We start from the raw sequence: 22930 nt of genomic DNA on the forward strand, positions 1-22930 counted from the left end.
ATAATTTAAGTAAGAACTGGTACCTAGCTAATGAGATCCAAACAATCCTGGGGATGTGCATAATGCAGGACTACAGCCATCCAAGGAACTTCAGAGGTCACAAAGGAACATGTCTAGCAAATATGCATGCTTCAGTGTTAAGTTCCTGAATCTCAGTTTTGGATGAAGACATCCAAAGTAGGATGCAAGCAGCCTATGGACACAATGATCTTTTAAAGAGATGATCCTACATGATGCTGTCTTTTCCAGATGAATACAGATTAGCTGGTTCCCTGCTCTATTCTAACTGTAAGTGATTATTCTTGTTTTGCCTAAGTCTTCAAACAGTTTAAACATCATTCATCACTTGCACTCAGATGACAGGTCAAATTTCTCTTTCAAATCCTGTCTAACATAGCTTTTAAATCATTGTAGAAGAACTGGATGTTATGATTCTGCTTTGGAACTAGGGCTTATGATCTCCACCTGCTCAAAGACTCCACCATCCTCAAAGACTGTGAAATAAATACACCCGTAATTTGAACGTCTATGCCATCTAAATTAATGTCTTTATTTTGACCTCTCAAAATGTCAGAACTGAAAAGAGTATCATTACTCCACCCCTTCTCCTATTCAAGTCTTAATCACTAATGTCTGAGAGAAGGATTAAGATTTAAGACACAAGGTTGTGGAAGCTGGGCATGGCAAGGAAATGAAAATATTCAGTTAAGTGTTAAGCAGACGGAGGAAAGTAAGGGAAGAATAGAAAGAGTAAATAAGCAGAAGAGATTGGAGTCCTCCAAACATCATGAGACTGGAATGTGAGTGACACAAAAAAGAAAAGGAATCAAAAAAATTCGGGCAAGAGATGTTTGTTTTGGGCTTACTTGAGCAAATTATTCAAAAAACGTGAAAAGAGATACATGGAAGACTAAAAATTGTTTTTCATTTACCAGGGAAATGAGCATAATCAAATCTCCAGCCTCCCAAAATATTTAAAAAAGTATTTCTATATTATTACTTTAATAGCTATAATCCACACTTGCCTCCAAATAACATCGTAGACAGGATCCAGACACACACCAGAACCTTGAAGGTCTTCCTGCTCAGAATCATTGAATGTTTTGCAACTGCCATCTACTTTGTTTATCAGAAGACATTTAAAAGGAGGAGGTTCTGATATTGAAGCTGGTACCAAACCTAGATCAGGGAGCAAAAAGAGCAGAAAAACATGCAGACTCCACTCATTACATGGCATTTTCTATGCATGAAGCATTAAGGTAATAGGGAAGAATAGATATACTGCTACAGCAAAAAAATAAACTGTAGTTAAGATTTAAGTGCAAGAAAAGTTTAGACTTTTACATTCCTATTTTTAATAAAATTACATTTCTAAAGGAGCTAGGATCACCACGTGCAGTGTAACTAAAAAGTCAAAATATTTTAATTCCCTCCATTCACATTTTTGACTTGTTGCTCCTCTATTGTTCGCATGATCAAAGCTATTTTTCCTCCAATACTTCCATAAGCATTTAAAATATTCTAGAAGAGTTCTTGCCTATTATATGCCTGCTTGCAAATATCTCTGATGTAGCAAGCACATGAGAATTAATGAGAGCTTCATCGATACGGAGAAAAGTCTGGTCTCCACTCGCTCCAATCCATGTTGCTTTGCGTCCGTATTTAGAGCCTATATTAGGCATAGGTGCTGGTTTTGCATTCCAGTAGGGCATATCCAGAATTGGTCTACCAAGCTGACCTTTCTATAGAGAGAATGCAAGAATTAGTAAGTAACAGTAACAATAAGTCTCAAAGATGAACAAGTTACTTTGATAGTTTCAATACACAAAATTAGTAATCTGGAAGAGATAGCTTACCACAAAATGAGAGTAGCTGCTGCTTTTTGAAGCTAAGTGAAGTGTTACACAATTAAATACACGGAACAAGTTATTGACAGATATTGTCCTCCCTATTCAGTTAGGTTTTTGAGTGAACTTTTTTTTTTAAATGCAACTCAAACTCTCCATGACGGATAACCCTCCTTTCCATCTTCAGAATCAAATATAAAAGCATTTATCCTCCTTCAATACTCAGTATCCAAATAAATTCAGTGCTAAACAAGGAATGAATTAATGGGGGGGCGGGGGGAAATCTACATTCACATTCTGAATTCACATTCTGAATTCACATTCACAGTCTGAATTCCACTCAGTTTTGAATTTACATGGACTGTAAGTCTTACAGAGCAAATACCTCTTAAAAGTACCTAGAAACTGATTAGCACATCAAACTTGAGCTAAAAAGACCATAAAGTGCCTAAGCACACACCTCTGTATATGCTCATTAACATCCTGACCTGGAGATCTAGGGCCTTATCTCCTATGTACAACTAGTTACTGAGAGATGGATCAACAGCTCTTATACTGTACCTAAGTACGTAATAAGAACTGCTGCAATAAACCTGTTCAGACTCTATCTACCTCACTCAGGCAAAGGAAATTCATCGCAGGCTAATGAAGTCAAGGTAACTTTTTATTTAAAATGGTAAAGTAGAAGAAACATGCATGTGCAGCGAACACCCTCTGTCCAGCATGTTAGTCATCTCTCTTTCTACATAACACTGTATGTAAGTAAACTTAGTGAAGACATTTTCAAAAAACATGCTTGCTTTTGAGCTTGTCTTGACTCCATGAGGCTGTCAACAAACTTTTAAGCATTACAATATTAAAACCACAAGCATAAATATGGTCTAAATTTATTTTTTCTTTTAGAAGAAGAAAAAAACCTCAGTCAACAGACAGACTTTAAAATCCTATTTCTGAGAGTGAATTTGTTTTTTCAGGAGCTAAGTTTCACTACAAGTCAACAAAGCTTAAACTTCTGTGTGTCCAAGTCACTTTTGACAAAAACATGGACACCAAAGCTCTTCCTTGAAATCTGAAAAACAACAAAATATTACCTAATGTAAGAGCCACCTTGTGGCACACTTATTCAGAACATGATTTTCCAATTCTAAAATTTCAGTCTTCACTGAGAGAATAAATGCCATGCAGATATGAAAGAAGAGTACCAGAGTTACGCTGTGTTATACTGAGCAATAATCTCCCCTCAAGCGTAAGCATTACTTCTGCAACTCATTGCCATTTCTATAGCAATTTCTTCTAAGAAATGCAGACAGACAGGTAATAGAGTATGCAATACATACTTCTTAGCAACCGAGCTTGCAACAATAAGAGTTTGAGAAAACTGGTGCACCTTATAAAATAACCCAGTTTTAGATCACCATCTTCATTAAAATACAAAAACCACCAAGAATTTGTGGCATCATGCTTTTCTAAGCGCAACAATACATTAAAGGGCACATTTTTAAACATAACAGACACAAAAGACATGCAGAAGTCATGAGTAGTTCGATAAGAGCAAGTATAAGCAAACAGTTTTGAAAGGTCTTTGAATAATACATTAACTACTAGCTTATTCCCATAAATAAGTATTATTATTTCCTTACTGAGAAACTTCCAAATGTGAAAACCTGGCCATCCATTAAGAGAATAGCTGTATGGTTGCTCCCAGCAGTAACCTGTGTACTAGGACCTGGTAATGCTTGCACCAAAGTGGGACATCCCCTATATCAAAATAAATTAATTTTGTATCAATACATGCAACATTTAACACATACATTAGTATTATAAGGATTTCAATCACTGTGAAATATATTCACTATGTTCACATACTATACGGAACCAGAGTCAAGCAACATCTTACGTATTAAATGAAAAGAAGCTTAAAAGACTGTACCAGATATTTAAGTTTATGCCCTCTTGTTACAGGGAACCAGATCAAGCACCCTCTCTCTTCAGTTAAACTCAGAAATCAGCATAGAATAAAAATGGTTAATTTGATATGTAATTGTAGGATTACATTAATGTTACTGTAGTTACACCAACATATATGTGTGAGTATGTATGTATATAAAATATATTGCAATAAACTGTAGCAGTAAAAAAATTCTGTAGTGAGGACACGGTTAAGCACTTAACAAAATTGTTCGCGTTATGAAGCAATCAAAGCCTTTTGTGGTTGATACCCTAGTAACATTACCAGAAGCAATACTGAGAACGCCCTCCTGGGATCATTGTCTAGGGAATTATTAAAAGAAAGAGAAGGTCTACCCACCTTCATCAGCTTTCTAAAGGAGAATAAAGTATTAAAAAACTGCCCTCCATCAAACTCATAGACTCAAGAAAGAACAAACCTCTCCAAACCATTTTCCAGAAAGATCTGAAAAAGTCTAATCCATGTGCCTCCCAAATATGGACAGATACAAGAAAATAAATTTCCATTCCAGTAAAAATGAAGGAAAAAAACCCCAATAGTATAATTAAGAAGGAAAGAAAGAAAATGTGAAGAGATGACTTGAATAGAAATAGCAGGAAAGATAAAAAGAAAGAAGTATGAGGTACTGAAACTAAAATTTTTATCTCAATCTCAACAAAGTGAACAGGAGCCTACATGAACTGTACCAGACTTTGAATCCCATAATGAATGTCTACCTAAAACTTCAAATTTATTGTGGACTAAGAAAGACTGTGAATTTGAAGAACAAGTTATTCCCAAATAACTCCGTGTTTGGGATCTCTGACCCCAGAGAACAGCAGCACTATTTAAACTTACTTTTAAACACGCACTTTCAAAAGTAGGTTAATCTAAAATAAGAACAGGTTGTCATATGCTGGAATAAAAAAAAAAGTGTCAGCCCACAGTTACCTAGCAATTGTTTAGCAGCTGCTCTGCAGAAGGACGGGTTATCTGCATGTTCTGGTTTTGGCTGAATTGCAGGTAAAACAGAAGTTGAGAAAGTAAGAGGAAGGAGAGGCATCGCGTGTTCAGTAGGGAAAGGGTAAATGGGAAGATGTGAACATAGGGAAATGTGGAACAGAGGAACGCAGCATGAATAAAGGTTGATGACCTGAAGGAGTGAGAACACAGGTATACAGAAAGAAATTATTGCTTTGTGGTGAACGTAGCTTCCAGTGGGTGACTGTAGTGGACATAGAGAGAATGAAGGGCAGCATAAAATTTGGTAGAGGATGCACAACATGACATTCATAAATTCAGAAGCCTTTGTTGGTCTACAGGCACATAAGTTCAGACATCAGTAAGATTATACATAGACATACAGAGCAAAGTTTAGCAGCACCAATGATGAAACATTTTAAAAACAGAATAAACATTACATTTGCCTCCCATTAACTTTAAGGAAGTTCAAAAAGGCACCGAAGCAGTGACCACACATAATTAAGAACTAATCCAAAGCATTCCTGTTAAAGGGAAATATTTTTATTAAAGTTTTTTGCTCTCCCTCAAAATTATGATCACTGCAGGCACAGAATTATCAATCCTATGCTTTTTTAAAAAAGTGAACGTTTCACCTCTTTGGCGCATAAAAGCTAAGCCATTATCACCAAAACTACTTATCTTTCTGTTTTGCCAATTGAATCTATCAGCAATGTTATCTGAATGCTGTGTATGATATTCCTTTGGCAGCAGCAGAGCAAAACCAGACAAGCAACTAATGTAGAGAGATGTAGTATGTTATCTTCTTAAACAGCTCTTTTATTAAGATCACTCAGCTTTTGGAATGGCCAACTACAGTGTATCAACTAGAGAAATGAACAGGTAAAAGCTTAAGACACCTAACTACATAAAAAAAATACAGTAAAGTTACAGAAAAATAGTTTTCACTTCATAAAAGGAGGAGGGATTTTGAAAAATACAATAAGCCAGTTTGACTCATGTATACGGAATTTAAAATCTGTGATACTATTGAGTATTTCCCTATCCCTCTGAAACTCAACACAAAAAACCTCAGCATAGACTCTTAAGAGTCTGAGAGACTCTTTGAATAAAGTTTTGACAACCAGGGTTTCTCCATTTGAATGGGAGAAAGCAAGAAGTATTCTTCTGGGATGGAGTTGTAGGACACATTGGTGTCACAGATTCTTTGGCTTCTGGATATGACACAGGTACTTGGCACAGGTCAATCACAAAAAACCAACCTCAACTATACAGAAAGTAACCCGAGATCCCTTGGGAAAATACCAGATTGTTGAATGAAAAGCAGCAGATACACATGCATCAGCTAACTCAGGATCCTGCAGAAGGTCCAAATGCATTTTGGCTGCCCACACCGAAACTCTCTTCCATCCTGAAGGGTAAGCATTTCAGGGAGCAGATGTGGTCTTTGAAAACTTGTCCTGCATTAACTGTTCGAACAATCTCTGTCCATGGTACTTATTCAGGCAACAGCTGGCTGCCAGGTCCAGTAAGATGTCACTTGGGGCAGCTGACCGTGGTGCTGTAAATTCAGGTTCACCATGGGCTGTTGCTGTGTAGTGGGCAAAAGGAAACCAGTAGTAACTCCTGTCAGTTGCAGGCAGGGTTGGGCAGTATGGAGTTAAAAAGAAAATGGAGATTTTTATATTTTAGAGGTAACTGGAAGTTTGTTGAAAAGATGTAAATAAGACCTGCACTCCACCGCTGAAGTAAAATAATCAGACAAGACACCTAGAAACGGTCCTATCGAACAGAGATGATGAAACACATTCTTTTTCTAGAGATACTAATAGGATATAGTCTCTATGCTTTGTCTCCAAATAGAACATAGCTGACCGTCCATGGAAGGTCCGCTTAGTTTTCTTCCATGTTATTGAACCTTCAGAAGCAAAATCACATCAGGATTGCCTTGCTTGACTGCCAGATCACGTGCTTGCTAACGTATTGCTGAAGTCAACAGTTTGTACAAGAAATGCAGGCAAATTTTGAACAATAATAGAAAGATCTTGGAGTTTTAAGTCCTAGCTCCTTGAGAGAAGCATCAGCAACAAACAGGCCTTTGCTTACCTGAATACTAGACATGTTATTTTTCACCAAGACTAGACACTGCAAAGCATTCCTTGCTGCCACTGAGTTTCTATCCACCAGCATCTAATTTGAGGAGAATATAAGCAGAGACTGACAAATCCTTCACATAGTGAATAGCTCATCAACATCTGCCACTGTGGATTTTACAAAAGAAAGCCTACGCAGACTAGTTTAATGGCTCCAGCATACTGATATGGAAAAAATGGCCTCCCAGGAACCAGATCACTTGCATTTTTAAGTGGTCCATCTATGAATGGCTGAAGTCTTTGCTGGAGAAAAAATAACACCATTTCAGGTCTATTAATAGTTTATTGAGAAACACATCATCCTGTTCATCTGCTGTTTTGTTTGCTTGTGTGCATAAAAAATACTCTGAAGTCTTTCTAGGGCATGTAATATGCCTCATTCCTACTGAAGTAGGAGGAAGAATTTGTGGTGTTTACCATACTCTAACAGAGGAGTCCAGAATCCCCTTAATTAAGGGGAAAGACATGTCTGGACAAGTGAGAGGAATTGAAAGTAGTTAAGCATTTCCAAGACTTTTTACAATATAGGAAATATACCAAAGGATAAGTCATCAATTGCTGCCCAGGAACTTCCATCATTGCTTCATCTGGCAATGAAGATGGCTCCCTCAGATGAAAATGAGAGTTCCTGCATTTTCTTGTTTTCAGGGGCCCTTATATTTAGATATACTAGCTAGGCTGCCTAAATATTACTTCCTTTTATTTTTCTCCCCTCTCTCTCTCTCCCAGAAACACAATAGAGTATCAGTTCCTGGATTCAGAAGATGATGGTCTTCCTGAGGTCAATACAAGCAATGTGACACACTGCATGACTGACATACCACTGACCTGGCTGGAGGTGGCCATCTGAGCACCACTGCGTCCCAACTGAGGTGGAACTCTGCATAAGGATTCCCTGTTTCCTTCTCTGAATCCCTTACTGTGAGGGCAGAGGAGAGATCTCTACTTAAAGCTGGAAAAAGAAGTACATCAATGAGGAAATCATCATTTGAATGATGGTGCTAAACAGCAATATAGTACTATAGCCAGTTCTCATGCACAGGACATACTCCAAATTTCTTCAAGGCGTTTTTCAGACACTGTCTAGGGTCTGTTGTAGAATGATACAAAAGGTCAGTGCCAAGTCACTTGTACCTCCTCAGCTTCTAGGCCTGGTCAAGCACTATCCTTTGGCACGGGATGTTTCATGTTCTCTTCTAGGATCTCACCTGGAACTACATTTGGTCTCCATCCAGTTGCTGTCTAAATAACCAACAGATGTGGGGTTTACTGCCTGACATTCTGACAGATACAGCAGATAGCTCCAATGCCTTCAGAAAAGCCAAGCGATTTCATGGAAGTTCGAAATGGGAAACAGTAAGTTACCAGTACAAACGCCACTCTGTTTGCACCTCTTCAGTCTTTAAGACAGAAACCGGCCTTATTCTAGTAGTGACTTGAATTGCCAGCTAAAGCAGTTGTAGCTTGGAACAAGTATCCAAGAATTTCCAGGAACGAAAAACAGCGTACTGATCTGTGATATGGCTCTACCATAGGCAGAAACACAGACTGCGTTCACCAGTCCAATGCAAACTGAGTAGGGGTAACAGTTTAGAGACTACCATTAGGCACAGCAGTCAATACAACGTAACACTTCCAGTAAAATGTCTTTCTTCCTTCCCTCTCCCCCTTTTGTTTACTGAATCCAATGAAAGTTATAAGATGACGAAGATTTCTTCAGAAACTTGACAAAAGAAATGATTTGGAAGTCTCCAAAGAGTTTAGGAGGATAGATGTTCAGTAATTTTCATCTCACTGCTACAAGAGAAATGACAGAACTGAAGACAGGTCAAGGATGCTCCACTCCGTATGCCTTTTACATAAGGATACTGGGCATTACTGGACATACGCAAAGCCTCAATGATTGCTACTATTCAAAATCCCGTCTTATGTGTTATACGGTATATGTACGTGCCCAAAGAACAACATTATTACATTTCCTTTTATGGCAGGAGACTGATTTTTTACTTTAGTGACTAGATAAGATACTGAGGATGAGATACTGAGGGTGAGATTGAGCTTCACATTAAAGACAGCTATATTTAATTATCTGTGGTCTTACTGTAGTTAATGGATATCAGGCCCATAAAGTTTGCAGAGCTACTGAGCATACCTAAAGTAGGTAAGTAGTGGGCAGTTAGTCAAATAGCTCTCACACTCTGTTGACTTCTCCATTTCTATTGACCGAAAGAAAGCAACACATCACTCTCATGCTGACATCAGAAATAAGTGTCTACAAAATGCAGCAGAGACCCAAGCTTAGTGACTTAATTTTGGAGACTAATAATAAACAAAAATGAGATTTTTATCATAAATTAACTACTGCCAATGGTGTAACAGAAACAGGTTAATCTAGGTTTACAACATCATACTATGTGAATTATTGCATATGTAGTATTTTACAGAAATAATGAAATCTCAATGAAATTTTGATGTCATTCTCGCGTATATGTAGGGAGAATTGAAGAGAAAGAAGCATTTCAAAGTCAATTATCAAAGCTATGCTAATAACTATGCACAGAAGCCTTCATGTACTAAATGAATTACTTATACAATACAACAGTACTGTTACTGTATTTATATCCAGAGGGTTATGGGGAATAAGTGCAGAACAAGAGCTTATCAACTTTATTTGGACAATATTTGAGTTTTCACACTTGCTAGCTACAGAGAAACAGAAATGCAGCCACTTTTTATGCAGCAGTACAGCAATATACAATCATGTCCTTTAATTACCAGCTCACCTGGAATTAACATCACCATGTCCAAGTTGCCCATGCTGTCCATATCCAAATGTGTAAACATCACCATTCTCCATCAAAACCACTGAAAAACAAACAGAAAAGAACAGTATTTTTCTGACATATGCACATGTTAACATGCTGGTTAGCCTTTCTGAGTAGCACAGTTAACAATCCCTACTGAAACACTAAGAGAACTATACCAGATTCCACAATCCATCACAGCCAGCATTTCTATGCAGGGCTAGAGCTGTGCTGTGCAGATGTTTTCAAATGACTCAGAAATTGCTTAAAAGCTCTGATGTAACTCAATACATGATACTCATAGTCCTTTTCACTGTTGAAGGACAGTGTGGTAGGCTACAAAATTATACTGCGACCTTTTCAACCTTCAACACTCCTGTGTACATCTTTATTGAAAATTAAATACAAAGCAGTGAAGACACATATGATGACATTAAAAAAGCAACAAAAATTCTACACTATAATTAACATTGTTTTACTTGTTTTCACCTGAGTGGTGAAATCCACAACTGACTTGTACAGCTCGCAGTTCACAGTCAAAACGGACAGCCCCTGGTGGATAGGTTGTGATTTTGCTGGCATCCTTCTCACCTCTTTCTCCACTTCCGTCTGTAAACAAAACTTATAATCATATCACGTCTTCTAAAAGAGTTATTTACTATTCTTGTTCTATTCATTCTTCTAATATAACTCCCCACCCTGCCATTTGTAAGGTAGGAGAAAGAGCTCACAGGATAGTAAGAGAGACAGCTCCAAATGTGGCATCAAAGCAGATGGGAAAGATGACAGAAACTCTACTGCTAAACAACCTACTACAAAGTTACACACTGGAAAATATCACATCCTCTGAAGCAGAAACTTCCAAAGAGGAGACAAAATGACCAGAAAAACAGGAAATTCAAACAACTTCAGAAGTTTTGCTTAATAACCATCACTTTCATTCTTCAGTAAAATAGCATTATGAAGTAGACAGAAAGCACTGTACTTAAACTCAATAGGCATAGCCTGATCTATTTTTTCCACTTACTACTTGTTAAGGATTTTACTTGACTCCAGCTTGGCCATATAGCCCTTGTTTCACATAACTAACAATTACTTATGCAGCTCATTTCTAACAATGCCAACATACTCACTATTAGCACATCTGTTTCCCGTCTGCTTAAGATGCATTTTTGACATTGTTTCTGTGATTTCTTTTAGTAAGTATGAAGTGCATTATTGGTTCCTAAAGTCAAAGTGCTTTTGCATCAGATAAAAGCACTGAAGGATTATTTATAAACTTCTTGAAAGCCACTACCTTCCCCAGAAATCAGAATGTTTACATCATCTAACAATTACATTATAATTAAACTATATGGTCACAGGGTCACAAAGGAAGGTGGTTTCATAATACTAGCAGGAAACCAACATGATAGAGAAATAGACATGCTCATCACCATTAAAACACCTATATCTGTGTAGAAAGCAGGCAATGAAAGCTCTAAAGAACTGCATTTTCACAATGAAAAATTTCATATAAGACTCAGTCACACTGTCTGTAGCATAGAGAAATGAGAGAAAATACATGAAGTGAAAAATAACTGCTCAAAGGAGATTCCATATTCTTCCTGTAATAATTCTGACTGATTACTGCTTTATTTAAAAAACTGATACAGGGAAACAATTGCTGCTCAAAAGTGTTGTTCAATTTAGGTCTATATTTATAATTCCTACATGTTTTCCTGAATAATCATTACTGGAAGTCTGAACTCTTGAGACTTCATTATTCATTGTGTGCAGCACAGCACTTACAGACTTACAAGTCTTTTAGACTTAAAATATAATTCTGTTTTTATACATATTGCTCAAACTTTCCTTCCTTTTTAATGCATGGGAACTGCTGATACAGTGAAGTCATGTCAGCACTTTTATTACAAACCAGTTTTCACAAGTCTCACTGTTTTGGAAATAAAGCTCTTTTCCAGTGATGCCTGAGTACAGAAATTATATTAATCTCTATGTAGTTTATATCTGTAAAGGAACAGTGCGTATAGTGCGTATTAAGTAATGCTTTTGAAGAATACGATTTAATGACACAGGTAAAGAATCTCTTTGAAAATGTGGGTGCCCTTCATCAAAAACAATTACACTTGCACTACATGTTGGATACGTGTGAAATGAAGACATGGTAAATGAGTTGTCTGGCTCTAAGTATTGCCATGGGATTTTTGAGGTTTTTCCAACAGCATCAGTTGTGTACTACCAGACTGCATGCACATTAGAAGAAATGTTTCTGAAGGTCTGTCTGCAGCTTTTTTTGTATTAACAACAAAAGCAAATACAAAGAGACAGAACCACTATTCAACAACAACAAAAAAACCCAACACCTGAAAATACAGAATTTTTCCTCCTAGTCATGTAATTCTGCCTTAACATGCTTCTAGTATTTCAGTTAACAATTTGGCTATTTCTCAAATACAGTACCTTTGAACTTCTTGTGCCTACTTTTGCATGAAACTCTACATGCTAAAGTAACCAAGAGATGGTTCTAAGGGCTAATATTGCCACCAGAATTATTTATTCAGCAAGCAGCCTACTTACGGCTTCTTTCTTTCACACAAGCTTTTCAGACCGGAGCAGAAAAAAAGCTAATTGTTCTGGAAGTCTACCTGTGGGCTCCTGTCTTCCCTCCTCCCTCAATCATTGATGACTAATGAAAAATGTAAGCTCTCCCACTGTGCAAATGCACTTGAACAGTCACCTGCCAGGAATGCACAGGTCCAGTAAATAAGTGTCATGGCTGCATGCACCTCCTACAATGAAACGAACTAGATACACAGCAACCATGTCACTTATGTCCAGTCATATTAACAAAATTTAGCAGAAGTTTGTATTCTGGTCTTGTGACAGTGGCATATCAAGTGATCTGCAGACACCTGAACGGGTACATGTGCATTTCCTGCCTCATCAAAAGAAAAACATAGTGCTCTCAAGTTCTTCAATAATTACTAATAAATAGTTGAGGACTGCTGTTTTCTCAAATGATAAATATGTGATACTGCCTTTAAATAAAAGATGATTCTAGATATATTCCCATTTTTTCCAGTTGCAAATGAAAGCATAACACCATATTACCCTGAAGGAAACACTAAATACTATTGTGAAAGATGTAGAGACAAGTACATTCACATGAAACAAATTTCGCAATTCCTTATCCAAGAAATTAATGTATTTTAAAGGAAAAAGTTTTACAGAGCTGGCATTTTCAAATTCCAAAGCTAACTTCTCAAAGCTTTTAAGAATGCAGGAATGGAAACAACTGACTTCCATACATATCTTACTTTGCTTAAGTGTGAAATTTGCAAACTGAAAATGGAACTCCTCTCAGCCTTCTTTGCGTGGTTAGTAACTGTCTCATGAGCTTTGAATTAGCTGGATGCTCAGAACTTGATAAGCACTCTAAAATAATTTATGTATGGTAAGTACAAAACCCTTGTAACTAAAAAAGTAAGATTCAGCTAGTCTTATTTAGGGGAAAAAAAAGTCTTTTGATTAAAATATACAAAATATACTAAATAGAAAAAAAATACTAAATAGAATATCACTACTCACCTTCAAGAGCACACTTTTGGGCTATACCGTTTATCTGTATACTCCATTACACAGCCAATACATATCATGTTTTTCTAGCAGCACTGGCCAGGAAAACCAAGTTCTACAAGCTCTTACACTTAGAGACAAGGCTGCAAACAAACTGGGTCATCCCCTTTCATTTCAGTACTTTCACAGACTCAAAATTTTTTTAGCTACGTGAGCAAAAGTTGGATGCAGAAAGCTTATTTGTACGTGTCTCAAGGAACAACTGTAACTATGGAGATACACGTTTGCTTTTCTTCAACCAGTTGCGCACATAGTCATTTCATTAGAAGTAATATCAAAACAACTGTTCCTAAAAGGGAAGCATAGAAAGACAGACTACTGAAGCAGAGACTCTTCTGGTTGAATGAAGGGAACCTTGTAAGCAGAGCAAGTTAGTACTTCCAGTGTTACCCAACTGCACTACCGCTGAACAGAAACTTTGACTCTTTCATCCCTCAGAGAGAAGAAAGCACCAAGGAAAAGTTCCAAAGTGCTTCCTGCTGTCAACACTGAGGGGTGGGCTCCATGAACAACTTCACAATGAGGGGTTTTCATCTTGGTTATCTTACACAGTTGGGGAAGGAAAGTGAGATAACTGGAAATATAACCAAACAAACCAACCAACCCCACCACCACCACTCCATTTTCCTTAGAAAATTCTTAACTCCTGAAGACAATTTTTCACTCTGTGAAAGATGCTCAAAAGTTCTCTTGGCTGATATTGCTACCACAAAAAGAAAAAAAATCTGCTTTCCAGGAATGAAGAAAAAGCTCATTCAGTCCCAACAGCAAATGAAGTCATAAACTATAAGTAAAAGTTCTGCTGGCAAAAAAAACCCCCAACATTGTTACAGAATGGCATCTCAGTCCCTTGGTCCAGACCCGAGGAAAAACATTTTGTTAGTGTTCCTCAGATGCAATAAGGGTGATGATATTTCATTTCTCACTGACCACCTTTGGAGGAGGGAAAAAGCATTTCTAAAGATGTTAAATACATTTCTTCTCCCCACAGATGAAAAGCTTTAATGCAATATGACCGTACACAAAAAAATTCTTAGAATAAAGATACACCACATCATTTGCCAACAAGTCTTTGTTCAGTTCAGGAGTGACTACCCAAATAAAGCATATCAGTCAGGTTACTGGTTAGTATCTGCAATGTTCAACCAACCCTCACAGGATGTTCTGAATGCCTTGATATCATCTATAGGCTTTACACACATTACTTGAACGAATTAGCCTGTGACTGCAGCTTCTTGGCTGTCCACCACACTTCAGCTGAAATATCTGTAACCAACATTATAGCTACAGTGCAGGGGGAAAGAATCCTACCTCCAGTTGTGAAAATCATCCATCCTATGAGGGCAGAAAAAAAGTAAGCCTGTTGGATGCTTGAAAGGTTGCTACAGAGGTTACCTGAGCTCATAGATGAGATTTGATATGCAGACTCACAAGTGCATAACACTTATAATAATGTGATAATAAACTTGCATTATAATTACAAATTCAGTAGTAACTGTCCTGAATTTTTGTGCCAGTATCAGCTTACCTGTTCAGCTCAGCCAAAAAGTAAATGCAAACAGGAATTTACTGGCCAAATCATTTATTCCATTATCTGACCTGGATGCAAGTGAAACTGCAACATTGCGCAATAGCAAAGCACATCCATCATCTCCATGTACTTATTTTTCTACACTGTATGAATACAAACCAAAATAAGTGTCTTTGACAGAGTGTGAATTCTTAGGTATTTCCTGTGACCCGGATAGCCTCCCAAATAGAAATGCATGTTTTGGAGGAGTAGAGATCCACCTCCAGCCTCTTTCCAACAGAGGACAGAAACCAGGAAAGCTGATTTCAGTGTTGTTCTTAAATTAGGTATTCAGCTTTAATTCACAGGTGGACAACAAGGCATACATTTATGAGTTACCTTATTCTCCACAGATACCAAAAGGACCTTACAAAATGGCAAGAAAAACTTTTCAAATAATTTAACAAGTGTAACTTCTGGAGTAAGTGGTGGGTTTCTTTGCGAGACAAGGAAGCAGCAACAATTTCTAAACTCTAGAGAACGAATCAAAGCTCATATCAATGCTATACTTTATCCACCTATTCAATAGAGGGAATTTCTTCAGCAGTTTCTTCTTTCCCTGTCAGCTACTGTTGGTCCTGCTTTGTTTACGATTTGCAAGGGTTCAGAGGCGTAAGTCTCCATTTGCAGTGTATGACATGAAAAGTTGTTCCTAACCTCTTCAAAATTCTGGGCAACTTCATCTAATTAAATTTAACCCTCCAAAAGGAATTACTGAATGATGGGGAAGAGAGGGGCTGGTACGAAAGATGATAAGGAAGTCTGAATAGAGACAGAATTCATAATAGCAAAAAAGGTATGTTATAAAGAAAGTCAACTTTGTTATAAATAGTTGTTATTAACAAATTAATACATTGTCATGACAACACATGACAACAGCTGCTAATTATGTATGCTTGTGAGGTTTGACATACTCTCGCATTCTTCAAGCCTCAAATTCCAATAAAGTCCCTGTCTAAAGTGTCTCCTTATTGATGGTAGTGTGTAAAAATCTAGTAAAGAAAAAGCGGCTCTGAAATGGTTTTGGTGCAGCTTTTATCTTCTTAAGCAAAAGAGCAGAAGTCTTAAGCAACATGTCTTCAGTTATGTTTTGAACTTCTTTAGGAACACTTAGTGCATGAAAACAAGACTATCAGACTATGGAAATGTCAATATGAAACATAAAAAGACTCCACTATCATTCACTTCTATTAAGTCTTAGATGTAGGTTTTCACTGTCAGTTGTCTTTCTCCAATGAGTGCTTCAAACAGCTTTACCCTTCAGATGATGTATTTTACAGGTAAAAAGTAAATTACAAGTAAATTTTCTTGAACATCTGATAATTTTATATTAGCATTTACAAAATGGTTGATTTATAGCTTGTTCCATCCATGCAGGTTCAGCTTCTCTAACCTTCGTCCTTTTGACGGTATTTGGTTTTATACCGTTTAGAATGGTTTTTTTCATTGCCACTATTTCCAAATCCAGGAAGAAGTTGGCATTTGCTTGCAGAACCTTGATTGACTCAAGAAGCTTACTTTGTTTTTAATTGCTACTCAGTTCATTTCTACAGTTGAGAAAATTCTACAGACTTTCATTAATCATTTTTACTCAGATCCCCAGTGATGAAGTCCACAGGGACTGGAGATGCAGACTGGGAGCTCACTACCTCATTAAAGAATGAGCATGAAGCACAAACTCATTTTTCTTCTTAGTGTCAAAGCACTCCATGAGTACCAAGAAGGTGGTACCTACTCCTTTCTACCTCTACTGTGATGGAGACACAGACATAGATCAGAAAGATGATGATTATGCTTACTATGCATTTTTTGTTGTAACAAGGACCTTGATACACAGACCCTATAAATGTAAAATGAGTAGACAACAATGGCAAGCTTTCCAGAAAATGGGTATTTTGATGAAGTTTTCAACTGGGCAATTCAACAGAAGAATTCCACAAGTGAAAAATATGTGGACTTGAGAATATGTACAAGTACATATCAAATACACTTTTTTTTAATTAGGCCGTAATTGTCAGTCCTGAAGAAGCTGTTCACATTCAAGTTTAAATATAATTATCAAGATAAGTTCCACAGCTGCAAATAGAGAAGCAGGAACAGGTACCAGCAAGTTTAGTGCTGGCCTCCTCAGTACTACCAGTTGAAATAAATTTTCCTTGCCCAAAGATCTTGAAGGTCTGGTTGGTGTGGAGAGTTACAAGACTACTTTAGCAGAAAACTCTGAAGTAAGAATGCTAGTTTGGAAAGCATCACATTCAAAAGTAAAACAAAAGGACATGCTGATTTCAGTGTTCTACTGTCGTTTTACTGAAGTCAACATCCCTGCCTCAGATTGCTCAATTATTGCTTTTACATTCTCTGTAGAGTAAAAGAGGCATGCCTTTTAAGATGAGGTATACTACTTATCTTTTTCCAGATTCCCACCTTCCCCATTACTTTGGTAACAACCCACTTCACCAGTTTTCCTTTTTCCCTTGGAAGCTCTTCCAGAAGTTAAGGGGCATTTCTAGGGGAATTTATGGTCGTCTTTCAAGAAGCAATCTTCTGAGGCAGAGAAGGGTCTCAAAGTTTACTTACTCAAAGATGTTACAATCTTCCTTATCTGTTTAGCATGACACACAAGTAACTAAAAGAAACTGAACGTTTCTTCACATACAGCCTTCCTCACAGAAAAATAAATGTTCGGTTCTACAGAGCATATCTGACAAAATCTTTCACCACAATACAGACGTTTGCATTCTTCTTACAACTCCAAGAAGCAATGCAAATTTCAAGCTGACACTAATGAATATACCTCTTGTAAGGAGATACTTGAGCTGAAGTGAGCTCCAACTACTAACACATGCCAAAAAGTACAGATGTGGGCAGGATGAGCATACTCCTTTATGCACCTGCCTGTGAGGTCAAGGGCTTTCAAGTACAACTAGCAGTAGTATCCAGCTCAAGAATACTGGTTGTTAGCAAACTGTCACTCAAATGACAGCATTTAGGTCTGTGTTTTGTCTTTGAGCAGCCAACCTCTCCCAGGGAGATTATGATAGGTAATTCTATTTAATCCATCAATACTTAAACCTCAGGTGATATGTTTTCCAAACTGATTGAAGTTATGCAAATACAAAGGATCAGATTTTGCTTTCATTTCCCTAAAATAAACTTAAGATGATTTCATGATCTAGTATGTTCATAAGTAGGTAGGCCTATCACCCACACATACTGAAACCATACCCCAAAAGGCTTCAAACTGTCATACAATTTGTTTGCATACATGCCAAATACTATCACTAACTTCCATTGATTCAACTGAAATGCAATTCTAACTTTTTTTTTCATATTTAGCTATTCTTTAAAAAATAATTGAAGCATTCCAGGCCCTCACCATTTTAGGAGCCTTCTACTTACTTTGATCAGGTCTGTAATCTACATTTTACATATTTATCCTTTATATATAAATACATATGTACACACACACCTATATACAGATATATACAAACTACGATCAGATTTGATACAGCTCAACTTTAATAAATTCAGTTGAAATTTTTAGCAATACACTACCTCTAAAAAAAAAAATAATCACTTATATCTGAAGAAATTACTCATTTAGAAATTCAAGGTATAATGAATTGGCCTTCCAGACGTACAAAAACGTCAGAAATGTCAAAGACACCTCCTTACTTACATTCTGCAAAAGAACGTTTAACTCAAGAATATCGCAGCATAAAACCTGTACTTTGATTTGTATACTGCCCATTTAAAGCTAGTAAAAAAAAAGTGTTGTTTATATTATTTTAAATATTTAATTTCTAAAAAAAGGCTTGTTAAAAGATAACATACCTATGAAAAATTTTACGCTAGAATTAAGAAGTCTGAAACTGATGCGTTAATGCAATCACCCCAGATATACAACACAAAGGTTCAAAAAAACCAACACAAATGCAACGGCAGCAGTCTGAGTCACTGGAAGGTGCTCAAGTTTCCTACAGTAAAATTAAAGAACCTTAGGAATGAGACATGATAAGAAATGAGAAGAGACACACAGAAAGACAACGCATATTTAATAAAAAAAAAAAGGAAAGAAAAACAAAGATGATGCAGAGTACCAAACATTTACATCTTTAAAAAAAGGTCAACATTTAAATGTGTTTTCTTTCTCCTCAGGTAACAAGATACTAACAAGAAGAAAGGCAGAATCCATTTTGTGCAGTTCTTTGAAAAGACAGATTCAGCGCATGGAAGAAGTGACTGGGAGGATGGGCTTATTTCCACCCTAGCCAATAAGGAAGACCAAATACCTTTGTGCTTGTCCCGTTTATGCTTTAGCTGTGCTGGATGGGGTCTGATTCTGGCTAGAGCCTGTTCTCGATGGTTCATAAAAATAGGACCAGGAAATACAAGGGGGCCTGAGGAGAAACATTTTGCACATGCATAGGAAAGCTCACAAAATGGAAACAGTGTGTTAAACAAAATTAAAATTAAATCCAATGAAAAAAAATTAATAATAATTATATAATAAACTGTTTTTCCTAAAGTCAAAAGGCCCTAAATAAAAGAAAGTTGCCATTTCTTGATAATAAGACCAAAATATTATGCAAAGAAACAATAAATATCCCACAGTGACAGTTTTACCTGAACTTGTAAGTACGCAACTGTACTCCAACCAATGGAAATACAGACTGCAGTGAAATTTGATAGCAAATATCCATTACTGTCCTTAATAGTAAAAAAGTTTAATTATCTTGCCTTACATCCTACAACATTACATTCAAAAAGCTGATTTGGAACAATATAATCATATCAATGCTGAATTTAAAAAACATAACCATACAACTGTTCATAATTACCGTATTTAAAATGCAGAGTTATCACTTATAAAGAAAATAGCTAGCCAAAAACACCTGTTCCATGAAGAAAATTATTCAAATCATATGATTTTTTTGTTATCTACTTCTTAATTTTGAAATCTATTTAAGTTATTTTTAAAATATTTCCCATCTGTGTAAAGGTCTTCAAGAGAAGATTTGTATTTAAAGAAATCCATGATATATGTATTTAAAATTTTCTCCAGACTGCTTTTTCTTTTTAACATCTAGACCCAAGCAGTGCTGTATTAAGTTTAATTGAGGCTGATTATATCTAGAACATGGACCAGCAATCTGTTCCTTAAAACTGTATTTTTCCTCTATTTTAAAGGTTAAGCATGCCACCAAGAATATCTCTGGAGTCATCTCCTTCTTCCAGAAGTCTCACATTCAATGGAAACCACGAACCAGGAGCACCTAATTCTGCAAAGTGCCACTCTTGCTGTTCCACAGGTTCCCAGACCCAGTCCTTACATGGACTTTCAAACAAAAGAACAAAATACCCCAAATCAGGCTTTGCGTCATCTTATAAAGAGCTTATGTGAAACTTGAAAACAAGTATTCCTCCTCTTCCTCCAAAATCACTGATACTCTATTTCCTTAGCTGACTTTTATTGATAAATTAACATAAGATAACTTTTCATAAATGCTCATTGTCTCAGGTTTCCTGCTGTCAGCTTTAGTCCATCACTTCCTTCACTAATAGTAAACAGTATGGGGAGAAATTTAAGTGGACGTTAGGCCAAATCTATCCAACTGTAGAACCTTCAAATGAAGAAACTTGTCTTCACACACAGAAGTTCCCAAACTTTAGTATTAACTTAAAAAAGAAAATTAAAAATATTTTTAAAATCCACTACTGCCTTTCTCCCTAGCTTTGAGATTCATACATGTGTTAGCTAATATAATGGCCAAAAACCTCATTAATTATGTATGTTTCTACACACAGCATAGATTCTTTTGTTTGATTCTACTGTATTTATCTGGAGTCTCTTTATCCCAGAATAGGTCCCCTTGTTAATTAAGAACTCCTTCTGATGATCAAGGATCTTTATTTGCTTTTGCTTTACCTTCATCTTGCAGATTCTTCCTTTAGTTGTCTTGCTATTGCTCCCACTTTTCACAGTCTCCTCAGCTGGAGCTTCCATTTAATAGATACATTTTTGGTAAAGATTACTTTCTGCCAGGCCACTTGCTGTGTTTAATATCCTACTTCCCAGTGTTCAGACTTACATAAAAAATTATACCATGCTTTCCCTATTTCCAAGTTGGAGGGGAGATACTGAGGAGTATACCGAGGCAGACCATGAAAAGGCAAAAAAGGGGAGAGAGACAAATGACAAGCAGATTATGAAAGCCAAAAATGTTTGAAGGCAAAAGAGAGAGGAAAGCTGGATGAAGAACAGAAGAAAATAAGGGGGAAAAAAAAAAAAAGTAATGGGACTTGCTTACTGAGAAGTTCCTAATGAAATGAAAAGCCCAAAAAAAAGATAATGGACATGACAATATGATGAAAGTGAAACTCAGATTAGAAAAGTTGCAAAAATAGATGCAAGGACTGCAAGGAGTGTGGCTGGAAGCATGTGATCTAAGATATTTGTGGGTGATCAAACAGAAGATGTGATCTCTAGATAACTAAGGCAAAAAATTCGGAAGTTCCAGAAAATGCCTTCACAACAAACAGCCCAGGGGACGAGACACAGCCCTGAAAGCAGCTTTTGGCATTTTAGTGCTAAGAGCAAAGATGGCAAAGAAAGAGAATTTCAGAAGGACAGAAAGAAGTGAAGTACATTAAGGTGAGTAAAAGAACTACAGGAGATTTGGGAGATGGAAAATGTTTAGGAAGCATAAAAGGCTGTCAGCTCCAGCATGGTGCTAGCACACAGCTGCCTTTAGTTGCCAAGCCACACATCTGAATTACACTCCCCTAGTCAAGATGACAATTCCGTAGGAGTATCTAACCTTCTGACCAAAGCAGGATTTATCTTTGCTTCTGGATATTAATATATACTCTACATTCCCATCCACTATGTAAAGAAACTGAATCCAAAATAAAGTTAAATGCAATATATCTGCATTTCACAATAATTTGTATCCAACCCATGTAACAGAATGGGCAAGTCTGTCATCCTCTTTGGCTTTTTATGCATGCTAAATCTGTAACATGATCATAATATGATAGGAAATATCTACATTTTTATTACATTACGGTGTCTGCATGTTCAGTCATGCACTGGCATGATGTAAAGTACCTCCTCTCCCCCCAAAAAAACACCACAGGAAACAAAACACTAGAACAATTCATACAGACCATATCTGCCTGTACAAAGGGAGCAGAGTTTAGGTACTATGAATTATTCTGGTGGAACAATTCAACCATGCATTAGACACTCACTTTATTTTGTTTAAAAAATGCCTGCAGAGTATTATTTAAAAAGCCCTTCTAGAGGCCTCTAACATAGATCTACATGGGGAATAACAACCTATTACTATTCTCAGTTATTTTAGTAACTCAAGTTACAGAGATAAGTAAAGGACAGTCACTGGTAGACTGTAGTGCTGCTATTTTAAATCAGTTGCTATATGATGCAAAATGATGTTCACCCTCTCCCTTTATTTTTTATAAAATGTTTTTCCATAGCTAGTCTGTGAGTTTAAACATCCATAGACTACAAAATGTCAAGATTAGCTTTTCTTTCTTGGTCCTGCAGGATCCAGGCCTTTTAGGCCTAACATTTAATGAAAAATATTGCATTTGAATAGACAGTTCTGCTGTATATTTAGGAATGTGAACAGCAATGAACAAAGAATAGTGTTACTAACAAACTGATTCCAAGCTCATAATGGCTTGGGCAGATGTTAAAACAGATTTATGTAATAATCAGCCTACCACAGTAAAACTAGCTACTGAATTAGCTGAATCAGTTACACTTCAGAAAAATCAGAAATTGCCCAAATACAGGCAGCCTCAGATAATATTGCTTCAATACACAGCAGCTTTGACTAAAATCAGTCACTCTCCTGTGGGTTTTTTGTTGTTCCAAGTAGAGTAAGATTGAAGGAAAATAATTTTCCATTTCTGTAAGGGCATCAAAAGCTAAACCTTGGTTAATTACACAGCAAATCTGT

General features: G+C 36.7%; 1 protein-coding gene across 1 annotated transcript in view; it reads right to left on the reverse strand.

Annotated features, from left to right (window-relative positions):
* The window catches only part of MYCBP2 (MYC binding protein 2), a 213019-nt gene that overhangs the window by 120949 nt on the left and 69140 nt on the right, over positions 1 to 22930 (reverse strand). The window contains exons 18-23 of the mRNA XM_059820870.1: positions 19235 to 19342; positions 10223 to 10342; positions 9713 to 9794; positions 3488 to 3605; positions 1538 to 1742; positions 1026 to 1179 (exon numbers count right to left, since the gene is read on the reverse strand). Coding sequence (XP_059676853.1) covers positions 1026 to 1179; positions 1538 to 1742; positions 3488 to 3605; positions 9713 to 9794; positions 10223 to 10342; positions 19235 to 19342 — 787 coding nt within the window. The remainder of the gene's footprint in view (positions 1 to 1025; positions 1180 to 1537; positions 1743 to 3487; positions 3606 to 9712; positions 9795 to 10222; positions 10343 to 19234; positions 19343 to 22930) is intronic.

This window comes from Gavia stellata, chromosome 1 (genome assembly GCF_030936135.1).
Source record: "Gavia stellata isolate bGavSte3 chromosome 1, bGavSte3.hap2, whole genome shotgun sequence".
Classification (NCBI taxonomy): domain Eukaryota; kingdom Metazoa; phylum Chordata; class Aves; order Gaviiformes; family Gaviidae; genus Gavia; species Gavia stellata.